The following is a 27112-nucleotide window of genomic DNA, read 5'->3' on the forward strand; positions in this document are numbered from 1 at the left end:
ATTTCAATCGGTATCTGCTTTTTGCGGCAACTTTCAGACTCGACAATTAGAAAACCATATTAGAAGATTGGCACTAATTCAGTCATGAAATTTTGAAAATCCATATTTTGCATCAAATTGGTCAAAGAAGTCTATCGGTTTAATGGATTCACCGTGTAGTTTCATTGATGGATAATTTCTGATCGAAAAAACAGCAATCATGGAAATGTTGATCTTGATTAATTTCTCTCTTTATTTACAACAGATCTTCAGAACACTTATTCAAAAGCTTGATCTAAAAATGTCTTGAATCAGCATTAAATTAGCAAGAGTTGACGTTGACAATTCCAATGGGTTAGAAAATAATTAATCCGTAAAAGAGGTTTCAGGAAATTTTCAGTGGCAAATTCCTTCATTTGTTACGTTAAGACGATATATTGGTGAAAGTTTCATGTTCTAAAATCCATTTTCCATATTTCATGCATCGTAGAAGTATCTTTATCACCAATATTACGTGTTTGACTTTATCTGATTTTGTCCACTGAAACCTGCACTTATTTCATCTCGAGTACATAATAAAAAGACAATAAATTGTTATGGTTGTGTGCATTGATTTTATTGGTCTATTTTCCGAATCTTTGTTCACAGTTTGAATAACGGCTAATGACACTTAGGAAATCTTTTTCGACCAGTTTGCCAAAAACAGGAAGGTGAATTATTTCTGTAAGTCGTATATTCCATGGTAAGAGTCCGAATAAACAAGGGGTTTCACTACACAAAACAGACAAATCAGGATCAGGTAAGTCCAATTTGGATAGTAGAGTTTGATCAAATTCATCCACTGTTATTTTCCCTTTATCTTCAGATAACCTTTTCTTAACAATTTCTTTGAGTAGCATCGCCATAATAAATTTTTGATTTAATAAGGATATGATTCTCAATTTTGAAGAATTATATTCACAATGGAAGATGATATTGCTATCTAAGGAACCTAATATAACAAAAAAAAGAATTAGTTATTAATTGAGATGGAAACTTGCGCGATATAAAACAGCAATTCTTACCATTCTGTTGGCTACAACGAAATTTCAATTGACGGTCTAAATCCAATTTATTACTGATAGATTTTTCAATATCTGATAGATAGTTAACTAGAAGACCTATCAAGGAAAAATCAAAGGCAAATTAGATAAAAAAGCAATGACTGAATGGCTGACAGTGAGGAAAATCTCAAAATTTAACATCTGTAAACTTACCTTCGCTATCATACAAACTTATATTTTCAATTCCTAATTGGATGGACCAATTGACGAGTGACGCTATCTCATCGATTGACAACACGTTATCATGACAGTTTATTACAAAAACGACGTGGTGAGGTAATTTCAAATAATTATCTAAATCACTGGTAATGTTTATTTTCCTTTGGAAAGAATTAAATACATTTTTAAGGAAAACAATGATTTTTAAACTTCTATGCACAAAAATTAATAAAATTGAGAAAAATAGATCAAAACTTTTGGTAATAGACATTGAATTGATCTATTAATTATCCAAAAAATATCAAAATCAAAACTTTAAACAAAACATGGAAAAGGATAAAAACTAACAACAAGCAAAGATAACCGCAAATACAGCTGGCATAAGTCATAAGTAATTTAGTATCCACTAGATGGAGTAAGCATCATTTTAATTTGTTTCGGTTGTTAGTAACAACCCGAATAGCATTTTAAAATTTAAAATACTTCAGGCGGTTTCATAATGAAACTTGGTTCTCTAAATAATCATAACTGTATTTTTAACCCTGTTGTTACAATTTAAAGCGTAATTTTAAAATAAATATGTTGTTGAAATGTTTTTAGGATAAATGTTAAACTTAAGATTTATATATATATTATTTATATAGTATACATAGTTCAGATTCTTTTTTTGAGACAAATGGGCCCAAAATTTGAATATATTTCAGATTTTGGTGGGCCATTAAAAACTACCGCCTTTTCTTGCGAAAACAATCAAAAAATGCCCTTTTCCAGGTTATTTTCTAAATATTGGTTACATCTATGTATATATATACACATTAAAAAAGAGAACAAAACAATAAGGAATTATCATCCACTGAGCAGAGGTTGTTGATCACAGTCAAGCTGAGAAGATTGTGATGGTATATTATTTAACTCTATTGTTACAGTCGATGATGTTGAACAATTATGATGGTATGATTGATGAATAGAATCATTTGAATCATCACTTCCCACTGGTCCAATTTCTGTTGATTGGCTAGACCCGTCTTCATCTTCATTTTTACTAGAACGTTCATTGCTACAACTAATATCACCATTTTGAGACTGTTGATTATTTTGTGTGAGTAAAGGATGATTGGAGGATGTTGTACAGTTTGGTTCTTCAATATCAGATACAGCATTACTTTGAGTTGCTGATAGAGTCGATGAAGTTGTTGCTTCATTCATTGTTGGTCTAATATTGATTGAGCCCGTTGTGGGTATCGAAAGTATGTTCATAGTTGCTGGTATGTTTGAGCAAATGCTTGGTCGTTGAAAAACACCAGTATTATAAATACCATCAGATTCTGTGAGTGATTGTTGTGATGGTGGTGGACTAGGCGGACGCCTTCGACCTCTAGGTCTTAATCTTCTAGGTCGTCGACGAGATGAAGAAGATGAACATCCAGCTCCATATTCATCAATACCAGAAACCGCTGAAGCATAGCTTGGAGGAGGCTCTCGATAAAAATATTCAGAGTCTGGACTGAAAAGAGGCGATGTTGAATGACTATTACTACGAGCGAATGGAAAGTACCTTTGGTAAATATGTGATGAAGAGTAAAGATTATTAGTTGCGGAACCGCAATAAGAATCATCTTGAGCTTGACGTTGCTGTTCAATTTGACGCAAAGCAATCAATTTACATGTACAACTTATAGCAATAACAAGTAAAAGTCCGCAGATAAGAGATCCCATAAGAGCAGCTGTGATAACACTATTTTTTAGACAATTTATTTCATCTGATGAATCTCCACAATCGTTACTTCGATCACAGGTTAAAATAGCTTGGATACAGTTACCATTTGTACAAAGAAAGTTGCCCTGTTCAGGACGGCACTGTTCAGTGGTACAATTTATTTCATCAGATCCCATGTGGACATTTATCACAGCCTCGTTCATCTGTACCATTAGCACAGTTCCAATTACCATCACAACGGTCTTTGGAGAAAGAGTAACAAGAAAAGGTGTGAGAATCTTCATTTAAACATTGAGCTTCATTGGATTCCCGACAAACATGATCACAATTGGCTTCATCTGAGTTATCGCCACATCCAAGATTTATCTATACATTTTCCATTCGAACATCTTGATTCTGATTCTAGAACACATGGTTTTCCAATCCATGTTTTACTGTAAGTCGCATGGAAATAAATATATTATATTAATACATTGTCTTGGGTTTTGAATCTTTTTAGACTATTTTTCATTCTTGCTGCCCACGAACTTAACTCCATTTATGCCAAAAACGATCATTATACCGAAGAGATCGAAAGCGAGCACGGATATGGTTTCCTCTTATCTATTTCTTAAACCTGGTGTCAATGGAACTGTACCTACCAGTTTGAATAACCATTCAGATTTGAGTACATCAAAAATCGGATGAGAAAATCAAAAGAATCTTGACTGAAAACATGAAAAAAACTATCAACTTTAATGAATTCAACATTCTTCACTTTTGTATACACTAAGAGTCACAAAAATTTTCTTCATAGTCGTCATCCAACAAGAAATAAAAGTACCTTTGGGTTCAAATGTTTCTTATTGTTTATTATCTCTGAAAACAAAATATACTCGCGATGGAAACACCTAAAAATAGCCTCACTTTGACCCTTTTTGTGAACTTAAGAGTGACTCTTATGTATAGATTTTATATTTTAAATAGCCTTTTATGTTACAGCTCTCTGAGTTGGCTGAAGTGAGAATAGATGAGACATGAGAGTCGATGAAAATACACAGTAAACAATTGAATATTAAATCCAGCAGAGCACAGTTTAAAATGGATTGTAAATTAGATCGAATTTTGAAAATGATGCAAAAATGTGGGTAAGGGTGATAAAAGAAAAAGTGACAAAGAGTGTGACAATAATTTGAAGAAAGGGGAACTCAATATTATTTCATCTTTCTCAAGAGTTGGTAATTGATCAGTGATCACACAAAAATTTGAATGACAAATAAAGAGAAAGATTTCGGGAAAGACACAAAATTTAAATTATATATTCGGGAAAAATCAATAATATAAAGAAATAAGCTATAAGGAAAGAAAAAGCAAGCGAAAGCACAACTTAATTTGTTTGTTTTTGATATCAAACTAAAACATGGCCCAATCAGCCTAAAACATCTTTTGTTGATTTGTTCTGCGATTGTCTGTCTTAACGTTGCATTTTCTTTCCATATCTTATTTAACCTTTAAGCAATTCTTGGGCCTCTAATTCATCTTTTTAGATCCTTATTTGTGTGTATTTGCTCTATATTAAGTTCCCAATAACTTATTCAAACCATTTGACAGCACACGTTATGTTTGTTGAGGCAATTGCAATTCAATTCCACTAAGAGACAATATCAGCCATAATCGAGATCCCAAGAACCTACAGAAAGAGTTTTTTTGTTTGTTTGTATTTTACTTTTTAGGGTCTTGTTGGCCAAAAGAATGATCACATTCTAAGGGCAAGTAAATTGTAGTTCATAACTGGAACCCGGAATTCAGTCACTCCTTCATGGGAAGTAGAGTTAATCCCTTGCTGGACACATCATTTAGTCCTTAAAGTTTCAAGTGCGTGTCTTTCTTGAGTTACGCCATTTTGAATTGAAAACGTCAATCTTTTCCATCGTAATACCTGTAATTAATCAAGAATATTAGTTATTATAAATTTTCATTTTCAATTTACTATTCTTTTGGTGGGTCTAAATCATTCACAAGTTACTGACCTGCACTGCGAGCCAAAACATCAGCATTAGCAGGCAATTTAGCATTGTTTCCATAAAGGGCTACTACCATGGGTAAATTTGTTCGATTCTCGTTTGTGACAGAGCTTTTTTGTTTGTTTAGATAGTTACAATATTCCAGAAAAATGAAAAAATCGAACGCTTCTCGATCTCGACGTCGAGGATATTTGAGAGGAGCAAGAGAGCTTCGATCGCGGTCATTAAGAAATTTTATGAATCGACCTTTTTGAGCCTCATTTTCAATGAGACGAATAGCTTCACGAGCAGCTGGACTTATTTTTTTGTAATGATCAAGGTCTTGAAGTACTGTTTGAAAGAAAATTATAAATATTAGAAATCAATGTAATGAAAATTTTAGTAATCTGATAAAAATAGATAATACGTGAGAATTGCTGTGAAATAGACACATACCAATTTTAGGAACCACAACGAAGAATCGTTTAGAGAACATTAAATCCCGAACTGCTGTCAATTGATAAAGATAAGCGCTAACATGAATAACCACGTAAGGCGACAATGTCGAGTCTTTTCCACGAACTGCTTTCTCTAGGAAACTGACTTCAGACTGGAAGTGTTCAAAAAAGAAGATATATGGATTAGCTAGATGAATTAATTAAGTCCATTTACATTGATTAGATGCACAAAGAAGAAACAATTACAAATAGATATGCGAGTGAAAATTTTGTTTGAATGAGTTTCTTACTTTTAACCAAAGATGAGCCATGTTCCGCATAACTTGTTTTTGTTTGGATAAATCATTGCCTTGAGAGCTGTTCATCTCATTCCCTTCAAAATTCCATTTAGATTTACCATTGGTCATAAATTCATCATCTTGGGAGATAGATTCCATTTTTCGAGAATAATTCTTGACACCATTAGACATTGCTGAAGAGTTTCTTGGTAACTTGGCTGTTTTCATTTCAGTTGTCTCATCATATTTAAAACTACGAGTGGCAACGTCATAGGATAATTGACTTTTGTTCATATTGTTAGTGAGAAAATGTCCGAAGCTGATAATACATTCCAAAGTAAGGAATCCCATTTCCTCTGCATCCATATTTTCATTGTATTTCTGAATATCTAAAGATGATGATTGGAATTTATCCAATAGTTTGAATTTGAGCAGGTTCATGTCTGAGGTCAATGGGTACTTTTGAGTCCAATTAGGGTCTGTGTATTTTAGACGTTCAAGTTTTGTGTTAGAGGCCAAAGCTTTGATCTCAACATCCTTTAATATGTTTAACATTTCAGCAAACTGAGAGAATAATCCGTTTATAGATTCTGCACTGAATGCAACAAGTTTTTGATCCACACGAAGCCAATCACAAAGAGTTTTGATAGTAGGTAAACTGGTTTCGCAATAAAGGTAACGAAGAACCTCTTCAACGTTGGCATGGCTTTTTAAGGTTACTTGTTCATCAGAATTTGAATGGACTGTTTGGCTATCCTCATCATCACTGCTCTTTAAGGTGTAACCTTCGTCACATACACTTCCAGTTTCACTGATATCTGAGCTGATTTCAAGGGCATCTATAGTGCTTAGTGCAGTTTCCTCCAATTCACTAAGTTCTGAATCATCTTCATCAAAATCAAGTAAATAAGTGTCAATATTTTCGTATGTAATAGCAGCTTTACGCCTCCGCAATCGAGATAGTGTTCGCCTTGGAGAGAATTCAGGAGAATTCTCTTTAGATGAAGAAGGAGCTCCTGAGCCTGACCCGTTGCTTATAGCTGTAGGTTTTTGGCTAACATTGAGTGCATCTATTTTATCTTTAAATCGCACCAAGAACGCATTGACATTCAAAAGAAGAAAATTTAGAGCCAGGGCTACGCTAGCAGAATAGTAAATACCGCTTCCAATCCCGTTAGCTCGTAAATAATTGATGAACATCAATGACATGGTTCCCATTTCAAAAATAAGAGCAGGGTCTAGATAAGTCGGCTTGTGAGGAGTTCTAGCTTTAGGTGATAAGTTGAGAGCCAAAGTGAAAGTAGTAAGAAACTCTTGAATTGCATTGGCCACCTCCATTTCAGATTTACTGGATGAATCATTGAATATGTGATTAGCAACAATGAGAAGCTGAATGATACATTTTTTGACAATTTCTTCATCTGTATCTCGATTTTTATTCATTTCCTCCGCAAGGAATCTCGGAGCCGACATCAATATTCTTTTTAAGTTACCTTCAGCTCCATCAAACGGCTTGTCGCTCATGAGACTATAAAGTAGTAAAAAATAGTGAAAGTGGGATAAGAGAAAGAAGAAAATTTACTGAATAAGGTTTTAACTTACCATCGCATATAGAAGTAAGCTGAGTCAAATCCATAATTGTAATTTGAACACAAGGTGCCTAATTGGTTGTATGGCATACCAATGCTTGGTTCAAACAAAATGGCAATGTCATACCATTTGATAGCCATGGATTTACTTTCAGGATAGTTAAGATAATCTAGATAACGGAAAATATCCCCAAGATGGATGTATATGCCGTGTGTGACCAAACGAATTGCCTCTCTTTCTTGGTTAGTAACATTACGTTGACTTTCAACTTTAAGAGGCTCACAATAAATTAAATTACGCTTCAATTCACTGAGAGCAGGTCCAAAGTCTATTTTGTATTCAGCGGAAATTTTTTGCAGTAGGCTGTAGTAAAAACCAACACCAGAAACAAAATGAAGCTGAAGAGCTATAATATCTTGACTACTCGCTGCGCCTTTCATACGCTTATAGATTTGCATAGGTTCATGATAAACCCGAGTCCAAAGAATTTCTTCAGCTTTTTTGCCATGACCAACAACATCTTTTAACAAACAATTTTCACATTGCTCCTTTAGCTTGTTGGGGAGTTTATTGAAAGTGGCCTGCATCAAGCTCCTTGTTTCCATTGATGGGATACCTTGAACAGTAGGTTGTAGGTCTAAAATAACGATTATGGGCTTAAAGTTTAAACTGATTGAATAAAAAGACTCAGGTTAAAATAGAGGAAAGTGTTACATTCATGTTGAGATAACAAAAATAAAAGGTGAGTATAACCCAAAGAGTAACAAGAGTGCAATAGCTAAAAATGAGATTGTCAACTTCCAAATGAGCTGCTAGATGGCAGTGAAGTAGAGTTGCTCGGTTTAGGTTACGATATCAATAATTACCGATAAATTGCTGGCGGTTTCGGTATTCCAATCCTAATGGATACTAATGCACTTGGGTAAGGAAAAAGAAATTAAAACTGAACTTTAGACGAGACTTGAGTTTGATAAGCCTATGGGATTCCTATTCTTTTAATTAAGGGAATAACAAAGTTAATTATAAAATTTGAATCGTAAATTTTAAGTTTCTTGAGTAGCCACTAGGCTCAAGCCAAAATTTGTTTGGCTGATTGTTAAAATGTCATCTTCTGGAGCTAATTGCCTGGTTTTTTTCGTTAAACGTTAATAAATTTTGATTTCTGTCTCGATAACTTGAATAATCGGTATTTTTTGGGTATCGATATCTTTTACTGTTTCGGTATTATTCGGTTGATTTTTCTCAATACCGATCAGCTTTAAAGTGAGTAAAAAGAAAATTAAGAGAATTGTGAAAATTATAAAAAATAACTTGGCTCCTCTTTGTCAATGATTTAATGTAATTGTTTAGTTGATTCAACCTGTGTTTTTTGACCTTGTGCATCATTTACAGAGATTTTTCATTTATTATGTAATCACATCTTTATCCCTCCATAATCTATCGTTTCCATTATTGTATTTTTGAATTTATTTTGAAATTTTCGTTCTGCTGTTTATCTGAAAAGATTAATCTGAAAATTAATAACATCTTTATTTTAACAAATGCTTTCTGAACATCCTCTTTCATTATGATTGGTGGTATCAATTATTTTATTATCCCATTTTTGATTGACAGAACAAATGGAAAACAATACTCATGAGTTTCATAGTCGCACCACAAGACATCACTTATCCAATCTGCTGCACACTACTAATCATTTCTACGACTACCAAAAAATATCATCATCACTAAAATTTGCCCATTTTTACCATTTTTATCTTTTGATTTGGAATCTCCACATTTATAACCTTCATGACTTCAATATCAGATTTGCCTGTTTGCATACTGATTCAGATTTTTTCTCATATTAAAACGATCAGGCAAACTGCTGATCTTCGTCTTGGTAAGTTGGACCATTCATTATGCTCAAAATAATTACTTTTGTTTTTAATTTTTGCACTATCAGTTTGCCAACAATGGAATCAACTTATTCTCCGTTATTGGTCCCGACGAGAAAAGTATACAATGACTCAATACATTACAAGCCGTAAGTAATTCGACTAAAAATCTCTATTTTTCTAGATCTTCATATTGATCAGTTGTTTGTCATCTTGTTTATTTCCAGCGGAGTCATTCCTTGAGTATGCATCTGCTATTGCTAAGCGGCATCCCAGAATAAAAGAGCTCTCAGTTGAACCAGTTAATAAATTTGCTAATCCAGCCACTATTGAAGATGTACCAAGCCATTATGATGTTATTGGCAAACTATTTCTTTCACTGGAAAAGTTGAACTTCATTGACACTTTAATGGAAGATGAAGTTTTGAACGCGATTGTCAAAAACTGTCCCAAATTGCGGGTATGATCGAAAATGCATGTTTTACCTTCTTTATTTAACTTTTGTCTCTAGTCCCTTTCTTTACAATCCTGCCATGAAATAAGTGATACAGGCTTATCACTTGCAATTAAAAATGCCCCTCATATTAAGGAGTTGGAATTAATTTGTTGCCCTGAAGTTGATTCGGACCTGGCTCCTGCTTGTCGACATCTATCTACCCTTTCATTCGAAAATTGTCCCGTAAGCAAAACATTTGATTGAATAAATAGTTTTAATTAGAATCATGAAATTATTCACCAGTTTGATGCAGATAGTTGGACTAAATTATCAGAAGCAGGTGGAAAAGAAAATCTAGAGAAAATTGCAGCCTGTCCTATGAAATACGATACCCTTTGTTTGATCAGTCAAAAATTCCCGCATTTGAAAGACATATATATTAATGAATTTGATGATGAAGGTAAAATGATAATCTCTTACATCAATCAAATTTTATCTGAAATTCTGATTTTTTCTTTTTTAGATCAATTTATTTCCGAAAATTACCATGGTTTTCCATCACTGGAAACTTTACGCATTACTTTCGGTAGTGTTTCCGACAAAAGCAAATTGCTTCAAATAACATCTAAATGTGGGAAAATTCGAACACTTTGGGTATGGAATTGTATCAATTCAGCGACACCAACGTTCATTGCAGAAGTACTAGAACAGCATGTGAACAGTGTCGAACATCTCATCTTGGATGACAATCCGGTAAAAATTAGTAGTCCTTTTGTTTGATCAGCTAAACTCATCTGATTTTTTATCTCTATTTGCAGGCTGGACAACTTGAGAAAATTGATTTAAGAAATTTTTCTAAACTAAAAAAAATCACGATTATTGGAACTACTTTGACCAATCAATTAATACAACGTATAATAGATGCAAGTCCAAGTTTAAGATTTTTGGACATATCTGATTGTGTTCCTCCGAGTAAAATCGACATAAAAGCAACGCATAATGATTTTTGGTTGAATACACGACCCTTGCCTCAAAGACCATCCAATATCGGTATTGACCCACCTTACAGAGCTGGTTATAGAACTAACTACGAAGCTTATGAAGGTCCTGTTCTTGAATTGAGCTGTGGAGATAAACCTAAATATTATTACAAGGTGCATGACAAATGAAACCTCATACCAGAACTAAATTTAATTCAGCAAACAACGAATGTTTTGATTAAGTATTTGATCATTCAATATTTTTGGGCCATTTACAGCTCATCTGATTTTCATTATTTTTTATCACATGATTTCAGATTAACTTCACTCTCTTGAATCGTGAAAATAAAAGTTTTATCGAGTGTCAAAATATAATTTACTTTTAACATGAAAACAACTTTTTATGATTCAAAAACAACGCAATGAAGACCGTAATTTGATTTACACTTTTCGTGATTAAATCACAATCGCTATGCAAGCCTTTCATTATCAAGGTGAGTTGAATTAATCGGAGTTATCTTTTCCGTTCTGGACATTTCCATTTGTTTCAGCCAAAATAGGATATTTTTGAAGCAGGATTTTCTTCCTTTCATTGTATCGAGCTATTTCTGTGTTACTGTAATGCTAATGAAAAAGATTAACAAAGAGTTAGTAAATTTGATTCTAGTTAATTAAATAGTTTTTAGTTGAATTAAATCTTACCAGAACTTCTTGAAAGGTATTAGATAATTTTTTGTAACAAACACAAAGTCTTAAGAGAAGAACGAGTAACAAAAAGAAATCGACTTCCATGCACAGATGTTCAAGTGTGTCTACTTCAGGATCAATGGTTGGCAAATTTTTTAAATGGCTCGTCAAATATAAGGAAAGTAAATGGCATACATCTGATTGTTCAGGCCAAAAGACATTCTTCCAAAATTCAGGAACAAAAAAGTCGACTGATTTGGCGTAAAGGAAAAAGGATAAATCATAACCTCGGAAACCATATGAACAGTTTTCATAATCAAAAATAAATATCTTTTCTTCCAAAGTTTTTCCATCTCGACGTAAAAATATGTTTGCATATTGAATGTCATTATGATTGAAGACTGGACGCGAGTTTACTAAAGGTAAACACTTCTCGAACCAATCCATCTCCTTGGCCCAATCAAAAGAAGCCAATTCTTCACGATATTTTTCCAACTCAGGTTCAACTGAACCTGGTTTGAACAGTAATTCATTGTTATCACGTCCATCTTGAAACCATTTTTTAACCAAATTGAAGACACCATAAGGCTTCTTGGATATAGGCATTTCAAGAGAATGGACCAAAGCGATCTTTTTCATTATTTCGTTCAGGTATTTCATTTCTTGGCGCTCCTTAGGATCAATGTTATCATGCTAATAAAAAAAGAGTTTAAATAGAGTTAGTTTATAAATATGTTTTCTAACGGCTTTTAATTATATTCAATCTAAATTGATTAAACCATATAAAAGGCTGCTTACTTCAATGAACTCTTCAATTCTTCCTCCATCAAAAACACCAAATAATTTGGGACCCAAACCTTTTTCCCAGAGTATCTCTTGGATTAAAGGTAAAGCTGCATCATCAACGTTAACCATGTCACCTCTTCTGCCCACAAAATCACTTCCATAAGTACGAACCAATACTTTTTCAGGCATTTTGGTGGTTCCTTTGCCAGTCAGTTTTTTATTCTGGCAAACAAATACACGATTACATAATCCTCCTCTGTTGATCAGAAACAAGATTATCACAATAACAATAGAATCAAAAACAAAGTAAAATATTTTAAAAAACTTAAGCTTACGGTACTAATTTACATTCAAATTCCGAGTCTTTCAGATTAATCCATGGTCCTCCAATGTATTCAGCACATAGTTTACTACAGTTACTTGAATCCTCAGGTTTTTGTATGAAAAGATCATCAAGTGGCATTTTCAAAAGATTTACAAATTATTGCTAAAATGAACAGAATAACCAAAACTTGAAGACTGAATGTGGCGTGAAATGGTTTTCAAGTCAACAGAGAAAGGCAATTGAAAAGAGTTATCGTTATATAATTGGCCAACGATCGATCAGCCTCTTCACAAGACTAGATAAAAACTAATGTAAAAACGTCAAATGATTAAACAATGATTTTGATACTTGAAAGATTAACACTAAATTGATAATAAATGGTGGAAATGTTTTGATTGTAGGTTATCAACAATCAAATTGACTCTGTAATTTGAACCTGATGAGCAGAAAGCAAATACTAGTTGAGACTTGAAACAACTTTCTTCAAGGCTCAAGCAAGCTCCATTGCTTCGGGGGATCCAACAGGGTTTCAAGATGACTACAAGATCAGTTGACCTTAACCAAACCAAAATCAGTGCAATCGTCCTTACGCAAAACTTAGATACTCAATAGATTGTAAAATGGATTCAAAAGCAGCAAATAAAATAGTTTAGAGATTAAAAGTTGGTTTTTAATCTCACCAACAAATCATGACATTGTTACTTCCAGGACGATACAGTAAAAATTGATGAACGATTAAAAGTAATTGAAAAACAAACTTTTTGTAAGCCAAAAAATTAATTTAATGAATCGATTCAATTACGCGATGAAAAAGGGACATGAAATGAAATTACAAATTGTCTTTGATAAATCTACTAAATTAACTCAATGTAAAACTATAAAATTCAAAAAAATCTCTTGGTGGGTTCAAATGGATCACAATCATAAGCAATTAATTGACCAAATTGTTCTAGTAACGAGTAGTTTGACACTTCAACAAGCAACTAAATGATGAGTAAAAAATTTCTTGTGACCAAATAAAAGGTAAAACTCAATTTAAGCATAGTGATGAGTTTAATAGTTGATTGCGCTCGATGCGATTGTTCAGTGGTTTAAATGAATTGATGTTAGCTGCAATTAGACTCCAGCAAATGTGTGTAATTAATATGAAGATAATTAGTTGATGGTTGTGATAATACTTTGGGAATGTTTAGCTTGATAAACAGATGAATTTTGTTAAAAAACACAAAAGAAGAAGATGAAGATTGTTGGAAGATTCAATGGTGCTTAATTTACTATTTGATGGGATCACATGAGAAATGAGTGTTTTGCTCTGTCATGGTTAGTTGTGGTGTTAATTGGGACAGTAATCAATCTCAGGCGAGTCGTAAATTACCCCAGGTAAAAGAGGGAAAACTGTAAGTACAGAAAATGGAAGACAATGAAAAAGATATCAATAAATAATTGTTATTTTTCAGTTAATGTGAAATGGTCAAAAAATGCGGACAGTTTCGTGTAAAAATTATTAAGAGACACGAAACATAAATCAGAGAATCTGAGATCAAATGAACAAGGCACAAGCTAAATTCAAAAATATGAATAAACAATTAAATAAAGTAACAATCAAATGGTCTTTCGTTCTTTCGATTTTTGCGCATCTTTTGACCGCATTCTCTTAATCTTTCTTGTCGACATGAAACTGAAAGTAGCTTGATTTATCGTCTTGAATCTTTTTTACTTCTCAATTTCATTTCATGGCAGAAATAATGAGAGTATGTAAACGTACAATTTGACAATTTTGGAAGGTCTTTTCCATGGGTAAAGTTTTTCTTCAGGTTCTTTGTTGATAGGACCTTGAACGGGAAGATCCACTTGTACTGTTTTTCTTGGTGAACTGGTAACTGAACGAATTTTAAGAGGACTTCGACATCTACATGAGGCCAAACTTTCTTCTAGCTTTTGGACTCTACTTCGTAGACGATTCTTTTCCAATATGATTTCTCGTAATTCGGCGAAAGAGAATCGAGATTTAACCATTTCTTGTCGCTGTTTCTCAGAAAGTCTCTGCGGAGATTCCGGGTTACTGTTATTTGGTTGCCTTTCTGGTGATTTATCTTGACTATTAGAGCATTTGTCGTCCTGTAAGTCACTCTTGGAGTCTTCATCGCACTTTACTTCAGGTCCCAAGTTTTCATCCAAGATTTCAACACAACTGTTTTCCAGGTTTTTAAGCTTCTTTTTAACTTCGCGAGTTCGTTGATGGCATTCTTCAATTTGTTCATGTAACTGTCATAAAAGAAGACAAAACATTAATATCATGAATTAACTATTATGTGAGTTGATAGAGTATCAACAGGATATGTTGGAACTGTCTGGTTTAGAGACTATTCAAGGTGAGCCTTTGTTTAAAAAGACAATCAATTACAGTGTTACACCCAAAACTTCAATTGAATTAATGTGAAAATTTATTTATACTAATCATTCAAATGATCAACGAAATAAAGCTTACAATTTTAATCATGCGCTAATTCAAAATATTATCCCAATGGATACTGAACATGGCTGGGCATTGCCAATAAAAGGTTTGTATTTTTATTTTTGCCACATAAATTGAAATAATATTTTTAAATGTCAAATCAATCAAAAGACAGCAATGGCATTAATTACAGCAAATTCACAAATTTTCTGACAATTTAAATTTCCTTTTTATTCAGTGAATTCAATAGGAAAGAAATGGATTAATTAGGAAGAGGGAAAAATCTCATTTGATTAAAGTGAGGCACAAGAATAGTGATATAATTTTATCACACAATTTCATAGAAACAGAAGATGAAGGTTTTATGAGATTGAATGATCAATTGTCTTGATATAATTCATGAAACATTAACGAATCAATAAAAGCAAAATGAACTCAAACTAACAGCATATCAACATAGATTTATGAGATAATATTATAAATTATAATATAATACATCCCTTGAGAAAAAATCATTTAATTAAGTCAATTACTTGTTGATTTATCAATTAATAAAGTTACCAAATTATATTAGCATAAAGATGGCAGCGAGTTGGTTAACCCAAATATTGAAGGTTTCAGGAAATGCAACTTGAATGGGAACACATTTAGAAATGAAGTGATTTAAGCATCTGATGGTGAAATGAATAATTCATGGGAATAAGAACAGAATTAAAAGTTCATCAAAAATTACTAACATGTGACATTAAGTAAGGTGAAGAATTAAAGTGACAATAACATTGAGATAAGGGTAGTCAGGCTGTTTTTGTTAATCAGGTTCACTGTTTTACCAGATTATGAAACTAATCTGAGCAGAGAGAAATGTTGACATGAACAAAACAAAGATCAATCAGTTGAAATAGAGAGGTAAAGCAATCGATCATACAGGCAATTAGATTGACAGAGAATCAAGTTATTCACGGATTATCCATTTACTTAGCAAGCCATTTTATCGAGTTTTAGGGAATCAATAAGACCACATTGAATTTGATTACTGCAATGATTCGAGTTTAAAGTTGTAAACAATTTTTTTATGGAAACAAAATTCGATAATTAACCGAGAAAACTGCTTCTCATGGGAAAACATCTTGAAAAGAGAGTCACAAATGGTCAGAATGAGTTGACTGTTTAAATGTTTCCTTCAGGTTGTTCAGTCACGTTCAAGTCTCAAGCAGAGTCTATGTCAATTACAGTAAACAATTGAACAAAGTAAATGGCGTAAACAGAAAAAATGAAAAATAATTGAAAGCAAATGCATGTTTGAATACATGAATCAAGAAATTTACCTCTCAAGTAATCCAATAATGTTGAAACATTTACAATGTTTCAGTCATTATTGTTTTACATTATCGTTGAACCATGTAAAGACTTAATTTTAAGTTTACTTCAACTGGCAATGGATTGAAATAGTGGGAGAAGTTAGTTTTTGATTTGTTTATCATCTGTAATTTTGTTTGCTTTCAACAAACCATTTTGTTCAATGGAAGCAATTGCGAGTTAATTGAGTTACTTTTTCAAATTTTCAAATTACTCAATCAAATGGATGTTTACTTGGCGTAATCGTCCTTTCAAAATTGAATCCACGTGTAATTTGATGAGATAAGCTGGAAAAATTGAATCAAATTAATAATTACTTTTTCAATTTGTTCGTCTTTGGAAGCCAATTCCTTTTGTTGATTTTCACATTGGATTCGCAATTGATTAATTTGAGATTCACTAATCCTTTTCTCTTCAGCATCATTTGATTCTCCAACAGAGATGAAACCTGGGAATGTTAGAGGATAAATTAAATTAAATTACTTCAATCAGATAAATTGAATCGGATGATTCTTATGCTATTTTCATGAAAAATTGAGGGAGAACCAGAAACATTTGTAAACATTTTCATCTCAAAATAGTAACCAAGTTTTACAATTGAATTTGCAACATTATTCATTACTTGATATCAAATATTTATCAACAAATTCAAGGTTATCAAGTTATTCAATATTAAACTGAACAATACCCTGAATTTTAAGATGAACATTTGTAACCATTCAAGGTTTGGTTAATATTTTTGTTCTTGTTGAAGATTCATGTCAGGTGGAATGAAAAATAAGAAAACATTTGTAAAATTGATAGAACCTATTGTTACAGTAAAAGATTTCTTGAAACGATCAATTAAAGTGAAATAAAACAGAAAAATTGTAATTAACTTGAAACAATGGCATCAAGATGGATGAAAATGGATTGAAACAACAAATTGAAATTGTCGCACGAACAGAATAATGATTCTAAATTGTCAAACACAAAATCATCAGGAAATAAAATTAGTTCTAATGTGATTAACCCTTTGGATAATAAGCGCTTCATGTTATTAAATTAGTGCATTTCAATGTTTACATAAAAAATAGAGTTAAATCAAACTGAACTGATGTCATTGAACTGAACTTGAAAATTTTTCTTTAGGTGATTGGTCAATGAAAATTATAATTGCTTACGTTAATAGTGAGACACTTAGCTACAATAAAAGTTGACCAATCAATCAGGAAAGTGTTAATGCATACAAGTTTTTATGCAAACAAAAACATAATGGACATTCATCTAATTAGAGTATGTTGACTGTTTGACATTATTCATATCATTACGTATTAGTGAGACTTATGGTGAGTCTTTACTTTTTAAACTGCTTTTTTGCTCATTAAATGATGAAATGAAGGCTTAATAGGTGAAAGGTTGAAGATTTTCATAAAATTACTCAGTTGATAAATAAAAATAAAAGGACATGAAATTCATAGCAAATGATGAACAGAATGAAGTAATCGATTTATCTCAAGTGAGGATGGAAAGGTGAAATTAAACTCACATAAAGCTTTAACTGTTCAATAATGGCTGACGATATAAATCGATATTTACAGGTTTGATATCAATTTATCTTAAAATTAGTAGACCTAAACTTGGAAGGTAAATTATGTCAGAGATTTTGTCAGCTTTCATGTGAGTTTCATTAGGAATACAATTCCAGTCAAGATCACATGTTTCAAGAGACATTGATAGTAATTAAACACAGGGTTGATCAAATTATGTTAAGAGTATAATCGCACGATGATATACATTTGAAAAAGTTACTATAACCGGAAGATTTTGTTTAATTCAGAGAGTCAGATGATTCTCTATCAAATCAGCATCAACAGTGACAAACTGGTACTTAACTGTAAATCATGTTTGACTTGGGGTTAGGTTGAGATTAGCTTAGAGGCAAAAACATTTTAACTTGTTGGACTGAACTGAGAATTGAAACTTTCAAGACTCTTCACAAATAGAGGAAAGATAAAGCTGCGCTACTCTGAAGGTAATTTTCGCTAGTTAGGATCACATCGCGCTACAATAAATGGCCTTCTGAATGTTTTTGGTTATTTTACACTTTACATATAAGTCTTTGATTACAAACCTTGAAGAGAAGAGTACATGGCAATAGAAGCTTGTAACCTTTGGTTTTCTAATTGTAATTTGCGTACTTTATTTGTCAATTCATTGTTTTCCTTTCTCCAGTTATCTTCGATCTGTTCCAATTCTTTATCTAATTTCATTCGATTCTCAGCTCGCTCACTTCTTTCTTTTTCCAAATGGTAGATACGATTGAGAAAGGATTTCAATTCAACGGTAATCTCATCTCGTTTCAGGCAACACATCTCTAAATGTTGTAGTATGTAAATTACTTTACTCATCAGCGAGTCCACATTACCACTCCCATGGATATCAATTATTTTCTCGAATTCTTTGCCAATTTCAGAAGCCAATTCGTAAACATCTTCCACTGACATTTCTTCCTTGTACTTGTCCATAACTCGATGTTTCAACATTTGTAGGACCGGTGATAATTAAATTTAAATATGACTGAATTTAAAAATAACAATAATACCTATTTTCACTCGTTGCTTTTATACAGGCAATTGATTAACAGGATCATAAGATAAGGGTGGTTAAGAATCGGTAATAAAAATATTTGCATTAACAGATGAAAGACAATGAGGAATAGTGATGAAAGATGATACAGAAAGAGGATAGAATTTAAACAAATCAATAACCAGTTAAATACACATTATAAAATAAGAAAAGACAGAACGAAAAAATATTCACTATTGCAGCACCGTTGTTACTTGAGTGTCGCTATAGAAATTCTTAAAGGACTGATTGAGCCAAAAAATTTCATAACTCCTTGTCCAGTTCAAGCTGATAAAGGTAAATCATCACGAATGAATCAAAATAAGTTAATGAATTGAAGTCATTAGTTTGCATGACTGTTTATGTTTATTTTCACTTGTATTTTACATTTTACCAGCGGTTATACCAGGCATAACCAGTAACTATGGTGACTGTAAACATTAACCACCGCCATCTGTTGGTAAATTAAGATATAAACTCTCACATTGAATTGAATATTTAAAATTGTTTAACCAAAAAATGCCAAAACATGTAACCAGATCCGTAATTAGTGTTTAAAATTATCCCCTGTACCTGAAAAGAATGGACAGTGAATATTCATTGATTTTAACAAATTAAAACTCACCAATAACGATTAGGAACGTAAAGATACCCAATCACTCCTAAAGGAGATAAATTTAAATTATCTTGAGTGCATTTGCGAATTAAATGATTTAAAGTCGATTTAGTTAAGAGATATATTTACTATTTGAAGCTGCGCAAGTTGGAACTGCCGCTGACCAGGCTCCATTCGGTAAGCATGTTATGGTTGCCGATCCAGTTAAAGTGTAACCAGTGGCACACGCAAAAGTACATGTACCTCCAGGCGTAGTTGAACACATTGATGCGAATCCTCCGTTAGCTGGTGCAGCTAATGGACTACATTGTACTTGAAGAGAAACCAATGGGAAATTCATTTTAGATTTGAATTGTTTCATCTCTATCATGCATCGTTTTTACTCACCAAAATTGTTGTTTGGAAATGGAAAGAATTGTCCATTAATAGAATCAGTTAATTGTAAAATAAGAAAAACCAAAACTGTAAAAGGAATGAATTAAAATTTAAAAGCAAAAATTAGTGGAAATTTCAATCATACCAATGAAATAAATTAACTGCTTCATCGTCGATTTGAATCAAAACTAGTTCACTAGTCAACTCAACTCAATCAAATCGATAGAATGTAAATGTGTTATTTCGTGGAATCAACCAGAATCACTTCAATTAATCAAACTTTTCGCTATTGTTACAATATTTAGTCTGTTTAATGCCAAGAAATCACTTTTTAGATTATATTCAATTGTAATTGGGACTGAGCCACTCAATAATAAAATGATTGTTATAATCGCAACTGTTTGAACATTACTTTTCATTCTGCGTCATTGATTAATTATGTGCAGTCAGTCTTGTGTCTCAATTATTGTCATTGAATTAATGACAATTCATTCCCAAAATCACAAAATATTGTACCAGGCATTTCAATGAAATATATCTCCTTTTGAAGGTCGATTTCTCGGTAATAAAAGAGGCCAACAAAAGGATATTCCTACTAAGGCCATTCGACAAAGAAAATGTCAGTTTAGTTTAACTTATTGTACATTCTATCGTGATCAGACCACATAAAGAGATTTCTCTTCAAGTCATAACTCATATTCAAGTCTCTTCCAGTTAGGAATAGAACTTTTTGATAGTTTCAACTGAAATCCTTAATTCAATCAATTAAAGCTCATGAGTGAATTTATTAATACATTAAATGATCTTCAGTATATGATACAAGAAAAATGATAGCTTTGAGGTGACAATAACAAAAAATCATTTTGATTCTTAATTCAATTCCAAGATTTTATCATTTTCAATAATGGTGAAAATTCGCAGCTTTCAAAAACTTATGTTTTTAATCATTTCTAGAGCAAGCTAATCAATGATTGAAACAGCCAAATGATGAGTGAAGCTAGACATAATAACTCTGATTAACTCTTGTCAATACTCTTTTATTAAAAGTTTGACATTTGAATACATAACGTTAGTGGTACAAAAAACAAAAGGTGAAGATTTGATTGAAAATGTGTTTATGCGGTTGGATTGTATTGTCCACAGCCAAGAACGTCGCAGTATGCTTTCAGAGAATGTGTTATCAGTACTAGACCCAGGTCGGTTGATAAGGAATTGAAAGTTATTTTCCTTTCTATACATTTTTTGGTTTGAATTTTACAATTTATCAAACTGTTTGTCACAGAAGTTGAGTTCGAATACAAAACATTTTCATTTCCAACTTTTATTCACAATTGTACAGAAACAGTAGAATCGGACAGAGAAGAAGGTCTCTTTTTCTAGCCTTAAGTTGCCTAGTAACTATTGCCGTTTGAAGGGAACTTAAGCCCAGCACTTGAGAGGTCGCCCTCTCAAGTAACTAGTGACACACGGCGCCTGTTAAAAGCCGTAGGCTGGTATACAGCCGGTCGACTGAGAAAGAATAGCTTAAGATAGAGATCACTTTACAAGTACAACTTACTCTTTGTCTTTTACCCTTTTGTTCAAAATCACCAGATCCAAGTGAAATCTTTAGTTATTAATACTCATTTTAAAATGTTGATAAATGAACTTCCCGACGATTGTTTGCTCGCCATTTTTGACCAATTCGATAACCTGTATCATTTAATAGTCTGTTTTAAAGGTAATCATGAATCATGTTTTTGACCCATAATCATTAGTATTTGATTTTTTTTAAATGTAAAGTCAAGTAATGTGCTCTGAAGGCAATTGAATGATGATTGAGAAAATCAACACTTAGTAATTCAATACAAATTTTATTAGTTTGTGTTAAATGGAGCCATTTAATTGTTAAACGAGCTAAAAAAGTTAAATATTTTATAGGTAAGAATTCAAATTTTCATGAAGGTTTATTCACATTTTGATCAATTTACTAATCGAAGAAATTTTTATTTTCAGCGAATCGAACTCCTTTACCTGATTATTTACCTGATTATGTTTATTATAGAGACAGAGATCTGATTGATGTAGCCGGTTTGAGCACATTGTTTCCAAATTTAATAGTAAGTTGATATTGTTAATCAAATCTCTTTTTAATTTTTCATTGAATATTAATTTTCTTATTTATCTTTTCCACTCAGGTTGCTGAATTTTCTGATAGATTCCAAGAAAAAGTATATTGTTCCGATATTGTGGCATTTGTCAGAAAACATGAGCCTTTGAAAGGAATGATCACTTCATGTCGTTTAGCAATGGAAGAATGTTGTGATAAACTCGAAATGCTAGCCACCGAGTGTAGTGAGCCACGCATTCTACGAAATTGTTCCAGTATGAAACAATTGCGTGTTTTTGACTATACTCTAGATGATCTCAAAGAGGACGTACAATATTTGCCAAATCTTGAAAGACTACAAAGGATCCTTAATGGTGATTACATAAATATTTTTTCAGAAATATTCACTTATAAAAATCCATCTTACATCCTCAGGCAGTTTCCTCAATGGTCCAGTATTCGAAAAGCTCAAAGTAGTTGAAATGTCCCCATATGTTTTCAATATTAGGATTAATAGTAATAGGATTTTTTACGGTTTCCAGTTCATGGATTCATGTCCGAATTTACAAAGTGCCCATATTACCCTGAAAGCTGATACCATGCTTGTTGATGAAACATTGAAACACGAATGTTTGCAAGATTTAGTGATATATTTTGTAAGTATCAATTTAATTCGAAATGTGAAAATATTTTCGGTATGCACAAATTTATTCGATCAATTAAAGATTGCAATCAAGAATGTTAGGTTTTTCAGGCTGGAAGGGTCGTCTGTTTGTCCACATAAACTAATTAATTTTATACTTATAGGAACATGATAGCCAAAGACGAATTGATCTAGAAAAAGCTCTTATGAAATATCCGAATCTCAAACATCTTGCGTTGAGAGACTGTTACTTAAATACTGAATATATCAAGCAATTGGTTGACATTTTACCAAATCTGGTTATATTTGATGCTCGCGGATGTCGTAGAGGCTTTCAAAGAACTGCTAGTTATGTCCAGAATTATTTTGAACGAAATGGAAGATCAACCAAATTTTACTGCAATTGGAATCGGCATGAAATCAAATCAGATTGGCCTCAGTTGTACACTAAACGACAGAAAATTTGCCGAGGCTTTGATTTCATGGAACGTTTTTTTCTTACGTATCCCCATAGACACATTTTTGATGTGTAGTGATTATTGAAAACCACACACACGTGAATATTATCTATTGTCGTATCTAAAAGTTCGTCTCTGTGATTAAAGAAACGGAACTTTCATATCAAATTAAGAAGCGGTAGATAACTTTTTTTAATTGTAGAGGCTTCAGAATGAATAGAATGGCAAATTGTGAAATGTGAATAAATTGTACCTCGTTCGCCATGATTTCGAACGATCTTTCTTAAAATTTTATATGCTGGTAAAATAATGCTAATTTTCGTGTTTCTTATTTTGCTCACTTTTAATTTTCTTAAATTTTTATGTTGATTACTGAACAAAATCAGTGAGAAAAAATTTCATTAGAATTAATAATTCTGCAAAATATGATTTAGAAATTAACAAATTTTTGTTCTTGTTTAATAGTGGACTAGGAAGTAACAAAATTTTTCTGATGATAATCAACGTTGGCTGAACTGTAAGAGCGAAATGGGTGATGAATATGAGGGTTGTAATGGTGATTCTGTAAATGCAGTCTATTTAATGAAGGAGATTTATTTGTGTCACATGAGAAAAGGGCTTTTGCTTTCCGACGAAGCGTACTGTTAAGGTCTTTATATTTGTGAGAAGGTGAATGAGGTAATCTGGCAGATTTCATGGTGTGGCTTGTCAATGATGAATACGACTTGATGTGAAATTTCAATTTTGGAGGCAAAGGTAACTGTTCAACTCCGTAAACAGTGATACACGAAACGATTGATCTACAGCAAAGCTCTGTTAAGGAAAAAACTGAATTATGCTTCCAGACATTTTCCATTCCATTGCGAAGAAGAACCTACTTAACCTTACACACAAGCCATGACCCTCCACTTAAGTAGACCTAAATACCAAGAGCAAGATCGCGATTCGTGTAAATTCAAGTTTCTGGGTAAAAGCCAGACAACATACATGTAACCAAGGCTATCGAAGTACGATTGATAATCGTGGTTTCTATGAATATCTCTAGATGGAGTTACCTGTAAATATTATGCTGTTCAAAATACAATCTAATGTAGTCTTTTTGTAATCAGAATCTGATTATCAGATTGATTTCGCTACTTTATTTAGCATTTTATTCATTGTTTATTATTTTTAAGGAATTCCAGAACTATCATGTCCTACGATTTCTGCCGGTAATGTATAAACCAGAAGAATATGAGGAAATCATTGAAATTTGCTTTCAATCAATCAAATCACGCGCTACAGTTATCATTGGTTTTTGTGCTCAATTCACCTTGTGCCAAAGAGTAACCTAATTACAATACAGTAGTATCTTCACTTTTTGATATGAGTTTCAACTCTACTTTGGACTGTGGCTTTTAAGCAAGTTAAATTTTAATATCTAATCTGCTAAATATGATAAATCACTCAAAATCTCGAGATAGAGATGTTATTTAAGGTGCCTTCAAATCTACTCTTAATACATCGTTCATTTTGTGGAGCCAAGTCCATTGTCAAGGAATCTTTCAAGGATGCCCAGAGCTTGATCTTATTTAATAAATTAGAAACTCGTCAGTTGATTGGCAACAGTTTTCTAGTCCAAGAAGATTTCATTACTCCTGAAGAAGAAGAGAGATTAATCAAAGAGATTGACCCACTGTTGAAGCGATACAAATATGATGACACTCATATTGACCATGTTAGTTTATTATGATTTTATTTTTCTTTAATAGAAAAACCTAGTTTTAATTTTAATGTTTTATTCTATATTTCACTTAGGCAATAAAACAATACAAAGAAATAGAAAGATCTAAATGGACGTCACCGAATCAAGTCATCATTGACCGTATAAGGACTGCAGTTTTTAGCTCTGGTGAAAAAATATTGGATCCTGTACATGTTCTTGATCTCTCTCCTAATGGTTTCATCAAACCTCATTTGGACTCTGTTAGGTTTTGTGGACCAACAATCGGGGGTGTGAGCCTTTTGTCGGATTGTGTTATGAGATTTATACACGAAAAAGACCAATCACTTGTCATGGACGTTTGGCTAAAACGTCGTTCTCTTTATATTATGAAGGATACAGCACGATATTTATTTAAACACGAGATTCTTGGCTCTGAAAACTCAATGTTTGGTAACACTGTAGTGCCTCGATCTCGGCGAGTCTCGATCATCTGTCGATGTTTGCCATAATCTTTATTGACCCTTAAAGGAAACGATTCTCTATCCGATGAGGATAGTTTAAGGCTCAGCAAAGCAAGACGACATTAAAATCATTGGATGAAAGTCAATCATTTATTCAAAAATTGTATATTTAATGAATAGAAAGTTCATTTGTAAAGATGTGAAATTTTTGAAGTTACAGACAATTTTCCGGAATTCAAGAAAGATATTAATCATCACTTACTCTATTCTCATTTTATTGTTGTATAGACTTAATATCTGATTCACTCAAATTTGACCAAATTAGAGTATCATCTTGCAATTTCATAGTTTTACTTGCAGACAGAAAATATCTCACATACGCTTACTTTTCTTTACAATTATCATGATTCAAAGTTTATGAGATGAAAATTGAATAATCCTGAATGTAATTTTTTTGTGTTCAGATTTTCTCATTAGTTTTTTTAATCTCGACACCACGTTACGTTAAAATAAGCTTAGCTGAAGAAAAGCAGATATAAAACACTAAATCTGTTCTAATTATAGTTGAAAAGAGTTTGAAAGCTGAGAATTAGCTTATCAATGATTGAGCTAAATTTATAATTTTTTATAATTAAAGTCATTTTTAAATTGTCACAATCGTCAACCAAATATAATCAATTCGAAGTGAGTTTATCGAAATCAGCTGATTTTCTTTGTGTTTTCTTTTGAAGACATGTCAAAACAACAAAATCCATTCTCAATGCATGCTTGAAGTAAACATTATTTTAACTTATTTCGTGTTAATTAACTTTTTAATTAAGTTATGGCAATTTTTGTTTTAAATCTTCACCAAGTCACAAGGAATAAATTAGTCAACTGTGTGCTTTATCTCCGCCATTTTGTGAATGATCAACCAAATTGTGCTCATCTTACTGAAGTGTAACCAGTTTTATTGTAACCAATTCCCTATTTTACCTTAACCCTGCTTACCAACAAAGTCTTGGCGTGAAATGACATCTTTACAGGACAATGAAGATGTTATTGTTGAGATTATTAAATTTTTAAATATTCAAGAGAAATTGAAATTTCGTGCGGTCTGCCGAAAATGGTATCATCTGATTGAACGTAATTTATCCCGGACCCGGGTTTTGGCTAACATTGATACTAAAAATTTGGGTTACCGTAATTCTGCATGTAGTGATCCTCGCCATCAAATAAGTCGATTGAATACCATTGAATACCCATGGAGACACGATTCGGAGAAATTTTCCCTTCTACTGTCCAATGTTTTAAACCACTTCTACCAACTAACCGCTCTCTATCTCCATGACTTTAAAATTTCAACCAACCAAGTATCTCAACTTGCTGATTTCCCTTTCTGTGGCACAACTCTGTCTCACCTCAGTTTAACTGCTTGTGACCTGGGTCTGGTATCAAGGCGAGAATGGAGTTACCTGTGCTCAAAAGTGTCTCCCCAACTTGTACATCTAACACTTTATCAAAACAAGAACATGAGTCGAGATAAACTGTTTATTGTTAAACGCTACTGTACCAGTCTAATTGAAATCAATTATGATTTATTCAAAGCCGATTCCTGCCTGGATACTATGATTCCGGATAACCTGAATAAACTGCATGTTCACATTTCAGATGTACCCATTACCCGTTTGAAACATATGTTTGTTGATGCTCTCAAACATCAAATCAATTTAACTCACCTCAGATTACCATGCATCTCTATGTATTATTGTCATTTAGAGGCGATTTGTGCTACCTTGAGGAAATTGGTTTGCTTGGAAGTTCCATTGGTTAAAGATTATTTGGATCATGAGCCTGATTGTGGCATTGTAATTGGTGATTTGCCGTTGTTGGAGTGTTTCACATTGTTAAGCTTCCATTTTGATGTTACGGACCAAGACCCACCTAATATCGATAAAATGATTACCAAGATATCTCAAAGGAGAGGTCGAAGATTGAGAAGCTTAAAAAT

General features: G+C 32.7%; 9 protein-coding genes across 9 annotated transcripts; 3 read left to right on the forward strand and 6 right to left on the reverse strand.

Moving 5' to 3' along the window:
• Positions 1-208: 208 nt before the first annotated feature.
• Tango14 (transport and golgi organization 14) lies at positions 209-1592 on the reverse strand. Its single transcript, XM_015929146.3, has 3 exons — positions 1236-1592; positions 1044-1139; positions 209-970 (listed from the first exon to the last, which is right to left on the reverse strand). The coding sequence occupies exons 1-3, from the start codon at positions 1510-1512 to the stop codon at positions 603-605; spliced, it is 741 nt and encodes a 246-aa protein (XP_015784632.1). The 5' UTR covers positions 1513-1592; the 3' UTR covers positions 209-602.
• Positions 1593-1843: 251 nt separating this feature from the next.
• Positions 1844-3291, reverse strand: LOC107361725 (uncharacterized). The gene has a single exon (XM_015928595.3). The coding sequence runs from the start codon at positions 3240-3242 to the stop codon at positions 2088-2090; it is 1155 nt and encodes a 384-aa protein (XP_015784081.2). The 5' UTR covers positions 3243-3291; the 3' UTR covers positions 1844-2087.
• Positions 3292-3666: 375 nt separating this feature from the next.
• Smg5 (Smg5 nonsense mediated mRNA decay factor) lies at positions 3667-8006 on the reverse strand. The gene is made up of 5 exons (XM_015928591.3): positions 7279-8006; positions 5689-7204; positions 5397-5550; positions 4968-5291; positions 3667-4876 (listed from the first exon to the last, which is right to left on the reverse strand). Exons 1-5 carry the CDS (start codon positions 7869-7871, stop codon positions 4809-4811), a joined length of 2655 nt encoding a protein of 884 aa, XP_015784077.1. The 5' UTR covers positions 7872-8006; the 3' UTR covers positions 3667-4808.
• Positions 8007-8606: 600 nt separating this feature from the next.
• Positions 8607-10929, forward strand: LOC107361723 (uncharacterized). Its single transcript, XM_015928592.2, has 7 exons — positions 8607-9148; positions 9212-9292; positions 9371-9603; positions 9655-9822; positions 9883-10039; positions 10103-10332; positions 10398-10929. Exons 1-7 carry the CDS (start codon positions 9058-9060, stop codon positions 10746-10748), a joined length of 1311 nt encoding a protein of 436 aa, XP_015784078.2. The 5' UTR covers positions 8607-9057; the 3' UTR covers positions 10749-10929.
• On the reverse strand, positions 10892-12579 carry LOC107361724 (choline kinase alpha). Its single transcript, XM_015928593.3, has 4 exons — positions 12368-12579; positions 12045-12288; positions 11262-11939; positions 10892-11183 (listed from the first exon to the last, which is right to left on the reverse strand). The coding sequence occupies exons 1-4, from the start codon at positions 12493-12495 to the stop codon at positions 11064-11066; spliced, it is 1170 nt and encodes a 389-aa protein (XP_015784079.2). The 5' UTR covers positions 12496-12579; the 3' UTR covers positions 10892-11063.
• Positions 12580-13391: 812 nt separating this feature from the next.
• On the reverse strand, positions 13392-19143 carry Rilpl (Rab interacting lysosomal protein like). The gene is made up of 4 exons (XM_089265948.1): positions 18282-19143; positions 16486-16616; positions 14123-14622; positions 13392-13752 (listed from the first exon to the last, which is right to left on the reverse strand). The coding sequence occupies exons 1-4, from the start codon at positions 18691-18693 to the stop codon at positions 13713-13715; spliced, it is 1083 nt and encodes a 360-aa protein (XP_089122074.1). The 5' UTR covers positions 18694-19143; the 3' UTR covers positions 13392-13712.
• Positions 19123-19946, reverse strand: LOC107361726 (Rab interacting lysosomal protein like). The gene is made up of 5 exons (XM_015928596.3): positions 19912-19946; positions 19779-19853; positions 19521-19703; positions 19401-19437; positions 19123-19348 (listed from the first exon to the last, which is right to left on the reverse strand). The coding sequence occupies exons 1-5, from the start codon at positions 19934-19936 to the stop codon at positions 19336-19338; spliced, it is 333 nt and encodes a 110-aa protein (XP_015784082.2). The 5' UTR covers positions 19937-19946; the 3' UTR covers positions 19123-19335.
• A 1357-nt stretch (positions 19947-21303) lies between these two features.
• On the forward strand, positions 21304-23213 carry LOC107361486 (uncharacterized). Its single transcript, XM_089266384.1, has 6 exons — positions 21304-21486; positions 21627-21686; positions 21762-21865; positions 21944-22229; positions 22291-22511; positions 22663-23213. Exons 1-6 carry the CDS (start codon positions 21399-21401, stop codon positions 23029-23031), a joined length of 1128 nt encoding a protein of 375 aa, XP_089122510.1. The 5' UTR covers positions 21304-21398; the 3' UTR covers positions 23032-23213.
• A 1095-nt stretch (positions 23214-24308) lies between these two features.
• LOC107362057 (RNA demethylase ALKBH7, mitochondrial) lies at positions 24309-25379 on the forward strand. Its single transcript, XM_015929053.3, has 2 exons — positions 24309-24673; positions 24754-25379. The coding sequence occupies exons 1-2, from the start codon at positions 24422-24424 to the stop codon at positions 25168-25170; spliced, it is 669 nt and encodes a 222-aa protein (XP_015784539.2). The 5' UTR covers positions 24309-24421; the 3' UTR covers positions 25171-25379.
• Positions 25380-27112: the final 1733 nt, after the last annotated feature.

This window comes from Tetranychus urticae, chromosome 1 (genome assembly GCF_039701765.1).
Source record: "Tetranychus urticae isolate SD_2017Ah chromosome 1, NJAU_TeUrti_SD_1.0, whole genome shotgun sequence".
NCBI classification, from domain to species: domain Eukaryota; kingdom Metazoa; phylum Arthropoda; class Arachnida; order Trombidiformes; family Tetranychidae; genus Tetranychus; species Tetranychus urticae.